At 40.3% G+C, this 13,668-nt stretch overlaps 2 protein-coding genes across 9 annotated transcripts in view; one reads left to right on the forward strand and one right to left on the reverse strand.

Annotated features, from left to right (window-relative positions):
- Positions 1-1,490: 1,490 nt before the first annotated feature.
- macrod1 (mono-ADP ribosylhydrolase 1) overlaps positions 1,491-13,668 on the reverse strand; it is a 113,528-nt gene continuing 101,350 nt past the window's right edge. Inside the window, exons 6-11 of one of the 8 annotated variants that reach the window (XR_015065508.1) lie at positions 10,390-10,511; positions 7,968-7,998; positions 6,472-6,581; positions 6,256-6,329; positions 5,022-5,095; positions 1,491-1,913 (exon numbers count right to left, since the gene is read on the reverse strand). Coding sequence is in view for 3 of the 8 variants with exons in the window: in XM_085905903.1 (XP_085762029.1) it covers positions 4,194-4,281; positions 5,022-5,095; positions 6,256-6,329; positions 7,968-7,998; positions 10,390-10,511 (389 nt within the window). In the remaining 5 variants the exon portion in view is untranslated. Of the gene's footprint in view, positions 1,914-3,541; positions 4,282-5,021; positions 5,104-6,255; positions 6,330-6,471; positions 6,582-7,967; positions 7,999-10,389; positions 10,512-13,668 lie in introns of those variants that run through there. The other 7 variants (XR_015065507.1, XR_015065509.1, XM_085905904.1 and 4 more) reach the window with 7 other exon arrangements.
- On the forward strand, positions 11,348-13,343 carry LOC147060772 (uncharacterized). Its single transcript, XM_085905663.1, has one exon. It carries the CDS (start codon positions 11,630-11,632, stop codon positions 12,344-12,346), a length of 717 nt encoding a protein of 238 aa, XP_085761789.1. The 5' UTR covers positions 11,348-11,629; the 3' UTR covers positions 12,347-13,343.

The raw sequence follows: 13,668 nt of genomic DNA on the forward strand, positions 1-13,668 counted from the left end.
TTTAGTCTAAACAAAATTCCTCAACCCTCATCAACAGATGAGTTTTTGCAGTAAACAGATGCCAGATGATGGCACCAAAGTATGATTTGACTTTTTTGATGTAAAACAAAAAATGCCCCCGCCCTCCCAAAAAAAAAAAAATTCACATATGCAAATCGGCAGGGTCTATGCGGGTCAACACAATTCCAGAATTTGCATTTGTAGAGTACGCAGAGGAAAAATCTTTGCCGATAGACTGACTAAGGTTGGTAAAAATACACTTTTACATGGAGGTAATAATTTCCAGTTAAACAGCAAGGTGGCTGTCAGACATTTTTCACCCCCCCCCCCCCCCCCACAGAAGCTTGTGGAATACGACAGAGGCTCCGAGCGTTCCAGTTAGCTAAACAGTTGGCGTAATTGCTCCTCATGTGTCAAGGAAAAGAAAGCCGGAGAGACAGAGATTACGGACAGGACAGTGATGAAAATTGGTGGCGGGATAATGAGACTCGTTTTCTTTTTATCCTCCCATCCTGTCGCTCTTTGCCTCTCTCTCTCCCTCTCTCTCCCGTGCTCATTATTCAGATTGACTGGTTGGAGATTAGCTTCACAGTCTGCTGCTTATTAAAAAAAAAAGAGAGTCCCCTTAGATGAGTTCATCAGGCTCTCCATCCCGCTTTTGCCTTCATCTACCCGCCGGCTTTGCATCCTCTCATCCTTTCCTTTTTTCCTGCCTCCCAGTTTGAACCCCGTCCTCCCTCTCTCCTCCATCTGTTTATTTTTCCACGCTGCTGGAATGCAGGAAAAAAAAAAACAGGGAAATGAGGAAGAGGAACAGAAGAACGTGCAGGTTCAGACAGAGAGAACAATCAAAGAGCTCAAAATCCCTTTGAGACAAATGAGGCTTTTAGAGAAAAAAGGCTTTTCTTACACAATGTCCGCTTGATAGTCTTTGTATGTTTTTTTTTTTTTTTTATATTCCTACGCGAGGGCTTCACTCAGAGACAGAACACCTCTGTGGGCCCGAGACACCGGCTTGCATTGTTGGGATCAATAAATACGCTTGTTGGCGGATGATAGCGGTGAAGCGGCTGCCTGCTGAACACTCATCACATGTGTCACATCCTGCAGCAAACAATGAGGCGCTTGCTTCTACAGACGGACTGCGGGGAGACGGAACATGATCGCACCTGAGCACAGCGCATGTGGCAGTCAAACATGACAAAAATAAGGTCAATAAGGTAAATAAAAATCATAGAAAATGAGTAGTTGTAATAAAATAATACTCCCGATACTGGTACTACTATAAAAAAGTTCTGACAACAATCTTGTGTCAATAATAATAAAAGAATAAAAGCAATAAAAGAATATATATATATAAACATATATACATGTGTATACTATATATATATATAAATTATTAATATACTATATATATAAATTTATATATATATATATATATATATATATATATATATATATATATATATATATATATATTCCACCACACTACAAAAGAAAGAGAAGCTATTTTAATTGGAGGTCCGGTGATCTGCATGACACACAGAGAAACAATTAATTCATACACATGGAGTCTGTGTTATTAGCTTTAATAAACTTGCACACGTGTGTGTTTGTGTGTTTGTGTGCGCACACATGCACACCGCAATTTACTATTGATCTACAAAAGTTCAAAAGAGGGCATGCTGATGCTGATGATGACAAACACCACCATGGTGACTGCTCTATTTTCAAGATCAAATATGAGAAGCAAAAGCAGAAAGAAAATTGCCCACTTGCGGAGGGGTTCAAAAAATAAAAAATAAAAAAAACTTATGAATCATCTTCCTCTTTCTCGAGGTCAGTGGAGGAAGAAAAGGGAGGACGAAAAGGCTGCTTTCATAGTTTGCTCATGAACGGCGTTTCGGTGTGTTCTGCAAGCAGAGATTAAGATGATTTGTAAAATTATGTATTACATGCATACGTAAAATGTATCCATCTTATTAGTAAACACAGCAAGCACAGCATTTGTGATGCACAACGTGCAGAGCCTGGCGATCATCATGTTGTGGGGGGAATTGATTTGCTTTTAAACTTTGAATTTCTGTACATATTTATGTATTTATTCATACATATTTACAGTATGCATGCATGACTTGTATCATAAAAAAAATAGCATTTTATTTTTGCATGATAATGAATATGTAACATTGGCAACTCGTGACATTGGCATGCTGGATCGGTAGCGCAAAAGTGGATGATAAGACAAAGTATTTTTAATAAAGAAATGAGGGCGTAGATACAATTTTTAAAGTAAATTATTCAAGTCAGCAGGGGGCCTTTAAACTGGCAACATATCATGTATCTTAGCTTCTGCTTGGCTAAATCTGCTTTGCTTCATTAATAATACATGTTCTGATTCTCCGGTTTATTCTATTGAAATATAGAAATAAATAAATAAATACAATAAAAATGAACCATTTAAAATCTTTTTTTTTTGTATAGAGTTAATGTTGCAGACAGTGGTTTCTTGAAGTATCCACTTGTTGCCAGGCAACAGCTCAGTAAAAGTACAATGTGAGAGAAAATCCTTCCTGGTTTTACAGTTAACTGCTGTGTTTGTCTGGAAATAGATAAATGAATAATAAAGCTCTCGACGACATGTTGATTTCCAGCTGAAAGGATTTGAAGATTTTTTTATTTGTCAGAATAAGCTTATTCGACTTCACTTCAACCTGAGACAGATAAAGGAGGTTTCAGCTTTTTGAATTGACTTTTTGGGTTTATTAGTTTAGCTGTTGAAATGCTCGGCCTGCTGTTCAACACATCAAAAAAATTCGATCAGAAGGCTGATTTATTTTGTGTTAACACCAACTGCTATTTTGAACTGTTCATAATTTATCTACCTAATTCCATCCACGGTTCCTAATTCCATCCACCTTGTCTAAAGCCCTAGTTCCATCTGAAGAACCAGAACAAAATTTCCCAAACACATGTTGAAAATGTGTGAAAGCATCTCAAGTTGAAATGTTCGAGTAGACATTTGCTGACATTTTTTCTTTCTAGCAGAAGTCGGAATGGTTTGTGCTAAAACCGTGTGGTATTTTGAACTGTTCATGCGTTCTTCATAACTTTTAGAATCATGGCCATAAAATTCAACCTTGGTTTCAAATTGGTGTTATCTTGGTCTTATTTTTTTCTCCTCCCATGCATCCCGAACATACAGTATGACGTATCAACTTGAAGCTTCTCCCTCACTGAATGCATATTAAAGATGCAGTGAGCCATCTAACCTCAGAGGCAGCTCTCTCTTGGTTGCATTGACTAATGTTGCCACGGGAGAAGAAATTTTTTTTGGTCTTTAATGTAAAATTGAACATGCCTGCTTTGATTTCTGTGCCAGTCGTGCTTCAATGAATCGGCTTTTAATCAGACTGGCCGCCGCGTTTTTGTATGCAGAATTTGGGAAGATTTTTTGACATTTGCCCCGTTCAGTTGGCACTAATATGAATACTTCATTTGAATCCGAGAACATTATTGAAGTAGTTTACTACAACTGGATCCTTGACAAAAGTACACTCAATCTGTACTTGAGTAGAAGTAAGTGCAGTACTTGTGTAACGAATAAATGACAAAAGCTGAAGTAGTGATTGAATTCTTTTGCAAGTACAAATTCCGTTTTCAAATATAAAGTAGTAAAAATAAAAAATCTGAAAAATAAATACTGAAGCACAGGTCTATAAACACAGTCAATGTAAGTAATAATAACTAAAACTAAGGTTAAGATATTATTTTGATAACCAGATAAAAATAAACATATGAGTGCTTAAAAAAAAAAAAAGAAAATGACCTCAAACTACATTTTATGTTTGTAAGACGAACTAAAACTAGCAGTAATTAAAGTGAAAATATTCTTCGCTTTTGTCTTTTTCCACTTATGTTCATACATGAGCTTTCAAAGTTTTTAAATATATTTATTTTCTGGTATTACTGTTGAGTCAAATATAAGAAGGAAGCATTCAAAATAAAAACAAGTCTGCTCGAAGTATCTATGAAGACAAACAGAATTAAGAAAACAAAAGTCAAAACAAAATAAAACTAATAATTATGAAGAATCCAAAAGTACTATAACCCTGTCAAGATCTTGTTCTATTCAATTAGTGTAGCAGTGATTAGTGAACACCCTGCCAATATAACAACACGCTCATCAGAGGTTAAGGGCCATGTAACAAAGGTTTGCATCTGAGTTCCACATGGCTGCTACTTGTACCTGAAGTGAAGTCGCTGTCAAGACTCAGCGGGCTATGCAATAAGAAGAAACACATGTAAACGTGAAATCTTACTGACAGTGACTTTGAAACACTCGACAATGGCAAATTGCTGCGTCCAACTGGGTGATGTGTATTTTCACCAACAGGTCTTGCCTGTCTTTCCATCTGTCAAAGGACAATCGGTGTCTTGCCTAAATGTTTGTCTCGTCAAGCTTTCTGTTTACACGCTCTAGTTCTTGGGAAAACAATGTTATTACTGACAGATGTGATTGCCTTCATAATATTGTTTTTTTTTTAATTGTGGAACATCCCGGATGTGCAATTAGCACATGAGGGAGATAGACTGGTATTTGTCGCACCAGAATGTGTCTATATGAGAGACAGGGGGAAAAAAGGGGGGGAGAGAGACATAGAGAGAGAGCGAGAAAGAGAGAGAGAGAGAGAGAGAAGGGGGCGTGTTTGTGTGTCTTTGGAGCTACAGTATATTATTCAGCGCTATGGGAAAAGTGAAAGTATGGTCTCCCAAGGTTTGTCAAAGCAGTGAATGTTGATTTTTTTTTTTTTTGTCAGGCTTTGTCAAGGTGCAAATTATTTTTTTCTTTTTATCTTTTATCCCCATCCCTAACATTTTACACAAACGCCGCATTGCAATTTGGCAAACACTGTGTGTATATAAATATATATATATGTAGTATCAGTGTGTGTGTGTGTGTGTGTGTGTGTGTGTGTGTGTGTGTGTGTGTGTGTGTGTGTGTGTGTGTGTGAACATACCAACAGGAAAGTAGAGAGGGAGGTTCTGCAGATACAACTCCTGGTCTTTTGGCAAAAACACACAAAAGATAATTCTGTCCAGCTGACACACACACACACACACACACACACACACACAGACACACACAGACACACACAGACACACACGCACAATTTTAAATCATGACGGCATTGGTCAATGAGTGCCGCGACAAAAAATCATCCCGCTTTTGTGTTCTTAAGATAGTGTAATCTTTACATGAGCTTGTATGGATTTACTGTAAATATTGTTTATGTCATCTATCAATGCCACGCTTTGGCACTGTCTTTCCATAAAAACTTACTCCAGCAAAAAAATGCTTACGAGGCCATTATCCACTTTACTTAGTTCTCGAATCCTGACCGTGCATTTTCACCACCATGATGTCTGAACATAGTTTAGGATTGTTTCTTGTGTTGTGGGCGAAGGAGTGTGATTTATAGTTGGGCTGCTTTATGTTGCTTTCTGGGAGTTCAAGTCTCAGTACAGCAACCTTGGAGCACACGACACATGAACCTCAGGAAGATCACCTCATGGACTAAACTTTGAAACAACCTCTAATCAAATGTAGCAGAATGGAGCTACAAAATTTGAGCTAAATATGTGGAAATATACTCTCAATTATTTTTCATATCTTTTTTATCTATATACATTTTTTTGTGTTGTCATATTTTTTTCTAAGAAAAGGGAGATTACCACTCATGGCCAGGATGTGAATTATTCACAATAAGCTGAGTGAGAACAGACATGATGGGACTAATTTGAAAAATTATATTTTGATACATTTCTGTGTTACTGCACACTGTACAGCTGAATGTTGACTCACACAGAACATATACCTTGAGTCCCGCGGACCCTGGGGACGGCCAAGCTAACAATAACCTCGTCAACAGTCTCTCTGGGAGGTGTAAAGTGGAATGGGAGGAGTCGAGGGCGGAAGAAAGGAGGTCCCATTTAACGAGCGAATGCATCAGTTGCGCATCATTTGGTCTTTTCTCTTCATTGGAAAGCAAGCATGCCCGTCCGTGTCAGTGTTGGGCACATCTCCGTCCCTCAAGGAGCCAATTAAAATGCAGACGTGGCCCTGAGCACGGGGTCGGGTCACTCTAAGCGCATCAACAGTCTATGTTTTACCCGTACACCTTCTCCTGTCTCAACACGGTGCCCAAACAACAGCCCCGATAGGAGTAATAGTCGGGAAAATTGCCCACACACCTTGTCGTGATGTTCTTCCAGATACTCCCTCACGCTTGCCAAGGCCTCATGCACAGCCTGCTCAGGTGGATAGCCTGCAACATTTAAGAATATGCACAGAGGCTTTGGAGAGAAGGCGTGGTGATAGATGAATGAGAGGGGTTGTCTATGACCCTTGATAATCCGATCGGCGCGCAATAAAAACTTTTCAGACATTACAGAACAAACCGCCTTTACCGTACATGTCTGTGACGTCAGTATACGTGTTTCTGTTATTCGCAGAATCGGACTTCTCCCTCGGTTCATCATCGCACGCAGAAGTTGGCCTGGTGTCTTAAAAATCAACACTACAAATACAAGAGTGCGGTCTGGATGATGCATTGCAGCTCCATTAGGAAGGGTTAACTCGGCGTAACAGTATAAGCGGGGAAAGTACGCAAAATGACGCTAATGTTTAAAGCGGAAATGGACGAAACAATGTTTTGGAGACTCGGACATATTTTATCAATCTGCGCATGTCAAAGTGTTTCGAAAGTGTGTTGCAGGAACACGTAAATACGAATTGGACCAACATTTTTTTTAGTCTTCATGAAAACAGTGTATCTGATGAGATTTTTTAACCCAAACTGTAATCTGAAATTTTCATCCATGTAAACGTAGCCAGTGTTATATCACCACACAGTGTGCTCGCTGACATAATTTGAATGTCGGGAAGTGAGAATGTGAAAAAGTTGACTGCGGCTGCCTAAATACACAGAACAATATAAGGAAGCCAAATAGGATAGCAAAGGAACATTAAACATTGCAAACACAAGAAATGTGGGCGCGCACATCATTTACTAGGACAGATGTCAAATCATATGCCAAAGAGGGCCCACTCTCAAGCTCAAAATAAACCACATCAATGGCTTGTGGTTTCCTGACAAATTGTGCACCTGCGATTCATGAGAGAAATTTCACTGAAAAATATTTAGAATATGTACAGAATTTTAGCCAATCAGGTTTATTACTGGCATCTGGGATTTCTTACCTAGATTTTTGTCATAATACACAACAAATTGGTGGATAATGTGTTTAATATCAGAAGTAAAGGATAACTGTTGTTCAATTTACTGTGTAAATGGGATTGGTAACAAAGAAAATCCTGCAATAACTGAATGATGGGAATTGACGCACGAGATTAGAATTTGCCGGCCACATAAAATGATGTGGTGGGCCAGATGTAGTTTGGCACCTGACAACTAGCGTTGAATACAACTCCTTATTATTGTATCTTTGTTAAACCACAATTTTTCTTCCAGTCCTTATATTTGAACAAAATCATCAGATTTTGCCAATGTACCTAATGTTGTGGTGAGCACAAGAGCTGATCTTTAAATTATTTTTGGAAGGAATAGAACAGCTATTGCCAACACATTTGTTAATTTCCGTGTGTGCTTTCTAGCAATCGAACACAGGCTGAGCGCCAAACTACCCCCTGGGACTTTCTTAGCGCTGTTCTTAACACTCTCTGTGAGAGTGATGGAGGATTACAGTCAATCCAACACCATCAGCGGACTAAACCGCCTTAATCTGCTGCTCCTAATATAAGGCCTTAATCTGGGAATCACCTCTGGCTGGGACGAGGTGACGTGCCCAGAGCCATCGGTGATTTAGGAAAGAAGCGTGCCAGAGAACGCAGCTACACTTGTTGTCTGGAGATTCAGGCAAGTAATTACAAAACACATACTGACCGTAGATTCCAGTGGAGATGCACGGGAAGGCCTGCACATTAAAAAAAAAAAAAAAAGACAGTTGAACAGTCAATAACACTGGTCAACAAAATTTTACAAAACTTTTAAATCAGTGATGCAATTAAATTTTGCCGGATTCATTTTTTTTCAGATGATCTTTAATCTGCTTGTATTTTTTCCCCTCTAGCATACAAGGTTTCAGAATAGTATAATATTTATTACAGTAATATAAAAGCATTTGAATAAATATCATATATAATTTGTAATAATAGAATGATAAAATAATATAATTATGAATTAAGGATTAGGTTCAAGCGGCTCGGTGGTGCACTGGGTAGCACGTCCGCCACACAGTTAGGAGGGTGCGGGTTCGAATCCACCTCCCTGTGTGGAGTTTGCATGTTCTCCCCGTGTCCGCGTGGGTTTTCTCCGGGCGCTCCGGTTTCCTCCCACATCCCAAAAACATGCTTGGTAGGCCGATTGAGCACTCCAAATTGCCCCTAGGTGTGAGTGCGAGTGCGGATGGTTAGTCATCTCTGTGTGCCCTGCCATTGGCTGGGAACCGGTTCAGGGTGTCCCCCACCTACTGCCCGATGACGGTTGGGATAAGCTCCAGCGCGCCCGCGACCCCCGTGGGGACAAAGCAGTTCAGAAAATGGATGGATGGATATTCCGAATGATACACGGGGCAAACATAGTGCCACAATAATAGTAGCAAAATTTTGTTTGAGACAAAAAAAAAATTGCAAAAATGAATTCTCGCACTTAATGCTTGCTGGTTTTTTGTTCAGTAATTTTCTGCCGTCCTTAAAAGGTAATTTATTTTTATGCAATAGAGTTCTTGCACTGGGAAAAAAAGATTTTCAAGATTTGTTAACATGCACATCTTTTGTCAATATTTAAATGAGCATTTTTGTCACACATTAGGAAATTGCAGTAATGGGAAATTGTTGCCTATCCCTGTCCTAGTGGAAACAATGATTGTGTGTGTGTGTGTGTGTGTGTGGGGGGGGGTGTCAAAATGACAAGGAGAAAAACGATAGGCAGTGAGAGAGAAATCTGCATGGGGAGCATCTTCACAAACAAAACTGTTATTTTTGTTACGTTATGTTAATAAACACCAAATCAAACAAATACCTCCCTCCCGCAGGCACTTTCATTACTTTTCACACAATTGAACACCAAAGCGAAGGAGGATGGATGATCTCACTTGTGTTGCTTATTATAAACATTCCCTTCTCCCTTCTATCTCCATGCTAAATATACTGCGTCTTGTGTGGCTGCGTCCTCCTGGTTTGTCGTGTTGAGATGCAAACGACAGCTGTCAGAAATGTTTGTTTCGCTTGGAAGCTCATAATACTGTACATCACCGACACAGCTGGAGGAGTGTGATTAGCGTGGCCTCGTTCAATTAGCTACGTTTACAAGCGGCCGAGCATGTGCACGCAGAGTTTCCAGTCAATCCCTTGTGACTCTGCAGGTTCATTTTATTTTACACAAGGAACAAAGACTCGGTCTCCAACAAAAAAGATCCTGAAACATGCGAGTTAGTCACTGTAAACGTGTACTAGAAAGGAAAAATATATAGATAAAAGGAAGACTGTAATGTCTCTATGTCACATCTCGTGCCTGTGAATAGTCATTTGGTGTCACTGGAAAGCGGTATTATAATACAAAATATGGTTAGAAATGAACTACTCTACTTGAGCATGGATCAACAGTGTCTCTATTAGTTGCAATAAGTCATGCGTCCTATCGTGTCGAAATTCTGTCAAGATGGGTGTCACATCATCATAACAATAATAATATAACAATAACATGCTATTGTGTTGATATAATAACAATATCATAAGATGCAATATAGTAATATATTTACTAATATTTGTGAATTGTTCAGCAACAGGCGGATTTTTTTCTGAAACATCACAACTATAATTTACAACGCAAGTTTATATAGATTAAACTTAAAAACGAAACTATTGCAAAAACCTGGGGTAAAAACGAATAAAAGCAAGATATTTTTTTAATTTGTGTCAATAATTTCTCACTGATTAAAATATGCTGTTTTTCCTTGTATTTTGACAATTTTTCATTTTATTTTGTATGATGCTGGAGTCTGTTTTCTTCATTTTCACGTCAATGTTTTTCTTTGACCGTGACATCTCTTTCTGTCGCCAAGCCCCCCTGTGTCGAGTGTTTCATAAAGCTATCACAAAGAAGTCAGTCGTGCCCTGCTCCAGTTCCTCGCTCAGCATATCTCAGTTGGAGTGCATTGCCAGGAATCTGTTCAGACGTATTTTTTCAATTTGGTTTTTTTCTTATCTGCATTGTTTTACACTACCCCCATTTCTACACCTTTTCATTTTCTCACAACACCACGACTCACTCGCCCAGACAATCGACACAATTTCTTTCATCTTACCACGGAGCGTGCGTCGTTCTCTGTCGCCTTTCGCAGGCTGTTGATGTAGCATGACCTCAGAGCGTTCTTCTCCGCTTCCCCGACACCGCCTTGCGCTATCGGTCCCACCGTGTGGATCACATCTACACACACGTGAAGACCACATTGTAAATATAATGTAAAAAACAACAACCAAAAAACACAGGCACAAAAAATAGAAAGTACAAATAATCCAACTATGGATCAATTTGACCCAATTTGACCCCGGGTAGTTTGGCATAAAACAATCCCTGCAAAATTAGGTTTTGTTTCATTAAGTGGCAATTCTGTCCTGATTGACCCAAACTGCGTTATTTTTTTAATAACCCTAAAAGTTGTGTCAAATGAACAACCCATAAAAACAATATTTTATTTGTTTTGTTTTGTGTCATAGAGGAACTGAACAAAATTTTGGATCAAATACGTAGATAAAACAAATTTGTGTGGTTTAGCACAAAACAGTGTACACTTTTCTTCCAGGATACTTTGAAACTATAGCGAATTATTTTCCAGAGCCCCACTTTTTATGAACCATTGCTCATTATTGCACCATAGGTTCCAACATATTCAAAGACCAGGACGACCAATCTGTACAGGCAACAAGTTGGTAGCAAGTTTTGTTTCAAAGGTGCCTCCCTCATCGCGCCAGATTGCAAATTGGCATTGACGCTTTGTGCTTTACAAGCTAGCACTTCCGCCACGGGAATAATTAAGTATTGTTCGAATTGACGAATGAAATATTGTTGAACTGGAAAAGACAACAAATATTTTAAATCAGGCATCGACACGGGCAGTCATCTAAAGGCGCAGTTTACTTCCTTCCTGTTAGATGGGTGACTGGCTTAATTCTCCTCCATCATTTTTTGGGCCAAAAAACACAAGCCAAGCCAATTTATTCTCTGACTGCTGCTGTCTAGACTCGATTTGGGGGGGCGTTTGAAGTTCATTCCACGGTGACATCAGCAAGTTTGTGGGTTTGCTTGGGCTCTATTATTACTTTGATGGTGCTTCCTTTGTCGCGCCCAAGTGAGTGTGCGCCATGAAGTGCGGCCATGTTAGCTGGAGTGTTAATTGTTTGAATTTCTGAGTGAACTGCTGCTGAAAGGGCAATCACTAAGTCAGGCGTGGCCACGGACAACGAGAAAGCGCAGTGCCAGTTTGTGGTGGCAGCCATTGGCTCGTCAAAAATCAAGTCGGTTATTTTTCCCATCGGCAGAGGAACATGAAGCGCCAGGTTTTTTGGTGTCTATTTTTGTGGTCACGGCTTGGCTGCACCGTCAGCACGATGGTGGACGTGTACGTCGCTCTGGGGCAAACGCTGACCGTACGGCCTCAGATTCAAGGCCCCATCCAGAGCTTAGAGTGGAAGCGGAACCGTAACCTTCTCGCCGAATGGTTCGGAACAGAAGTGACATTATACGACAACCGAGTCTCTTTGAACGTGAGCAATGGCGTGCTGGAGCTTGTGCGTGTGGTGGCGGCGGACGCGGGCACGTTGACGCTGTCCTTGAACAACGTGCAGCAGGATGACATCTTTGTCGTCAAGGTGATCAGACACGTACCCAAACCGGAGGTGCAGCCGAACCCTCTGGAGTGCTCCGAGGAATTCAAGAGCTGCACGCTGCACTGCGGTGGAAACACTAGCGGTGCCGAGCCTATCACATATTCATGGAAAACCGAACCCGTAAAGCAAATGACGGGAGGACGGAACCGAAGCATCAACCGGACTAGCGACTTGATCAGAAGCTTTGTTTGTGTCATGCAAAACCCGTTGGGCCAGAAGGAGAGCCAAGCATTCGCCAATCCGTTCTACCGGGATCAATCCTCTTTGGGACCTGGGGCGATTGTGGGCGTGATTGTGGCCGTGGCAGTGATCTTGGCCGCTCCGCTTCTGGTCTACTTGTGGCACAAGAAACAAAGCAACGCAGAGCCCAACTGATGTGAGCGTGGAACTAACTTGGAAATGTCAAAACCATCGCGCAGCGACAATTGACCAGTGAAGTTGTCAAGGCAACACAAGGTCTTACTTGATCGGGACGTTCAATCCAAGAGCAATCGCCACGGAGATGTATGTCGACCTTTCTGTTGACAGCTTTAAGACTTTTCTACTGGTATGAAGATGAGACTCACACAACTTCAATATGTCAGTTGTGACACACAGGAAGTCAAAATTGAATCAGCTATGACATGTCTTCTTACATTTAGAGCTTCTGTTTGCCTGTGAAATAACACTTGATCTGCTTTAAGTTATGGGGGCTATCAAATGTTTCTATTAGTTAATCCCTACGTGACTTTCGTCATCCATGTGTCAAACATTTCCCCATCGATAAATAATATAAAATAATAAAGCATTCCGTTGAGTTCAGAGCTACCCTAAGGCCCTGAATTTATATCTACACAATTGTTCTCTCTCTATGTACTGTATTGTCTGCACCATGAGGCGCACTTAAAAGCCCATAATTTTCTCCCAAAAGGAAGGTGCGCCTTTTAATAAGGTGTACCTTGTGTGTGGACCGAATTTCGAAATCTGTAAAGTTGTTTTGTGTGGCTTCCGTAATATACAGCCGTAGTATGTAGACCCAATGAACCAATCAGAGGACATTACGTTTTATGTAGATCTGGACAAAAAACAATCAGAGGACTGTATGTAACACGTAGAGTTACTGCTCCCATTGATAAAAAAATATGATCGTTTGTGCAAATCTGTAAAGTTGTTTTGTGTGGCTTCCGCCACCTGCTGGGTTAAAGGAATCAGCCCAACTTTGGGGAAAAAGTAACCCAATCTACTCAAACTCCACACATAAGTGAGTGAGTAAGGAAACCAACACAGCAGTTTTTACCTTTTACATCATTTTAATCACCCAGTGTACATTTTCCATCACCTTGTCTTGCTATCCTGGGCTATTGGCAAAATGTGAGCAGAATGAGGAAGCAAATATGGCTATAATGAATAAATCTGTGGAAAACACGAGATTTTCAAAGATTTGGTGTTAAACCCAGATAATTAATCTCCTCTGTTGTTGCGCTGCAGACAAAATGAAGACCGAGCTATCCCCACTCCCTCATGGGTCAGATTTATCTCTGGTTAATTAAGATGGACATTTACACAGCCCTCGCACACAAGCACACAGTTAACAAGCTGCGCACTCCGCTCCGCTGACATTGTATAATCCAACAACCCCGAGGACCACCAAAGCCAGCCAGCAAACACACTTAAAACACTTAACATGCTGATCTCATGATCTTATCAGCAGCCGTTTG

The sequence above is a fragment of the Syngnathus leptorhynchus genome, chromosome 2, assembly GCF_054491065.1.
Source record: "Syngnathus leptorhynchus isolate UIUO chromosome 2, UIUO_Slep, whole genome shotgun sequence".
NCBI lineage: Eukaryota > Metazoa > Chordata > Actinopteri > Syngnathiformes > Syngnathidae > Syngnathus > Syngnathus leptorhynchus.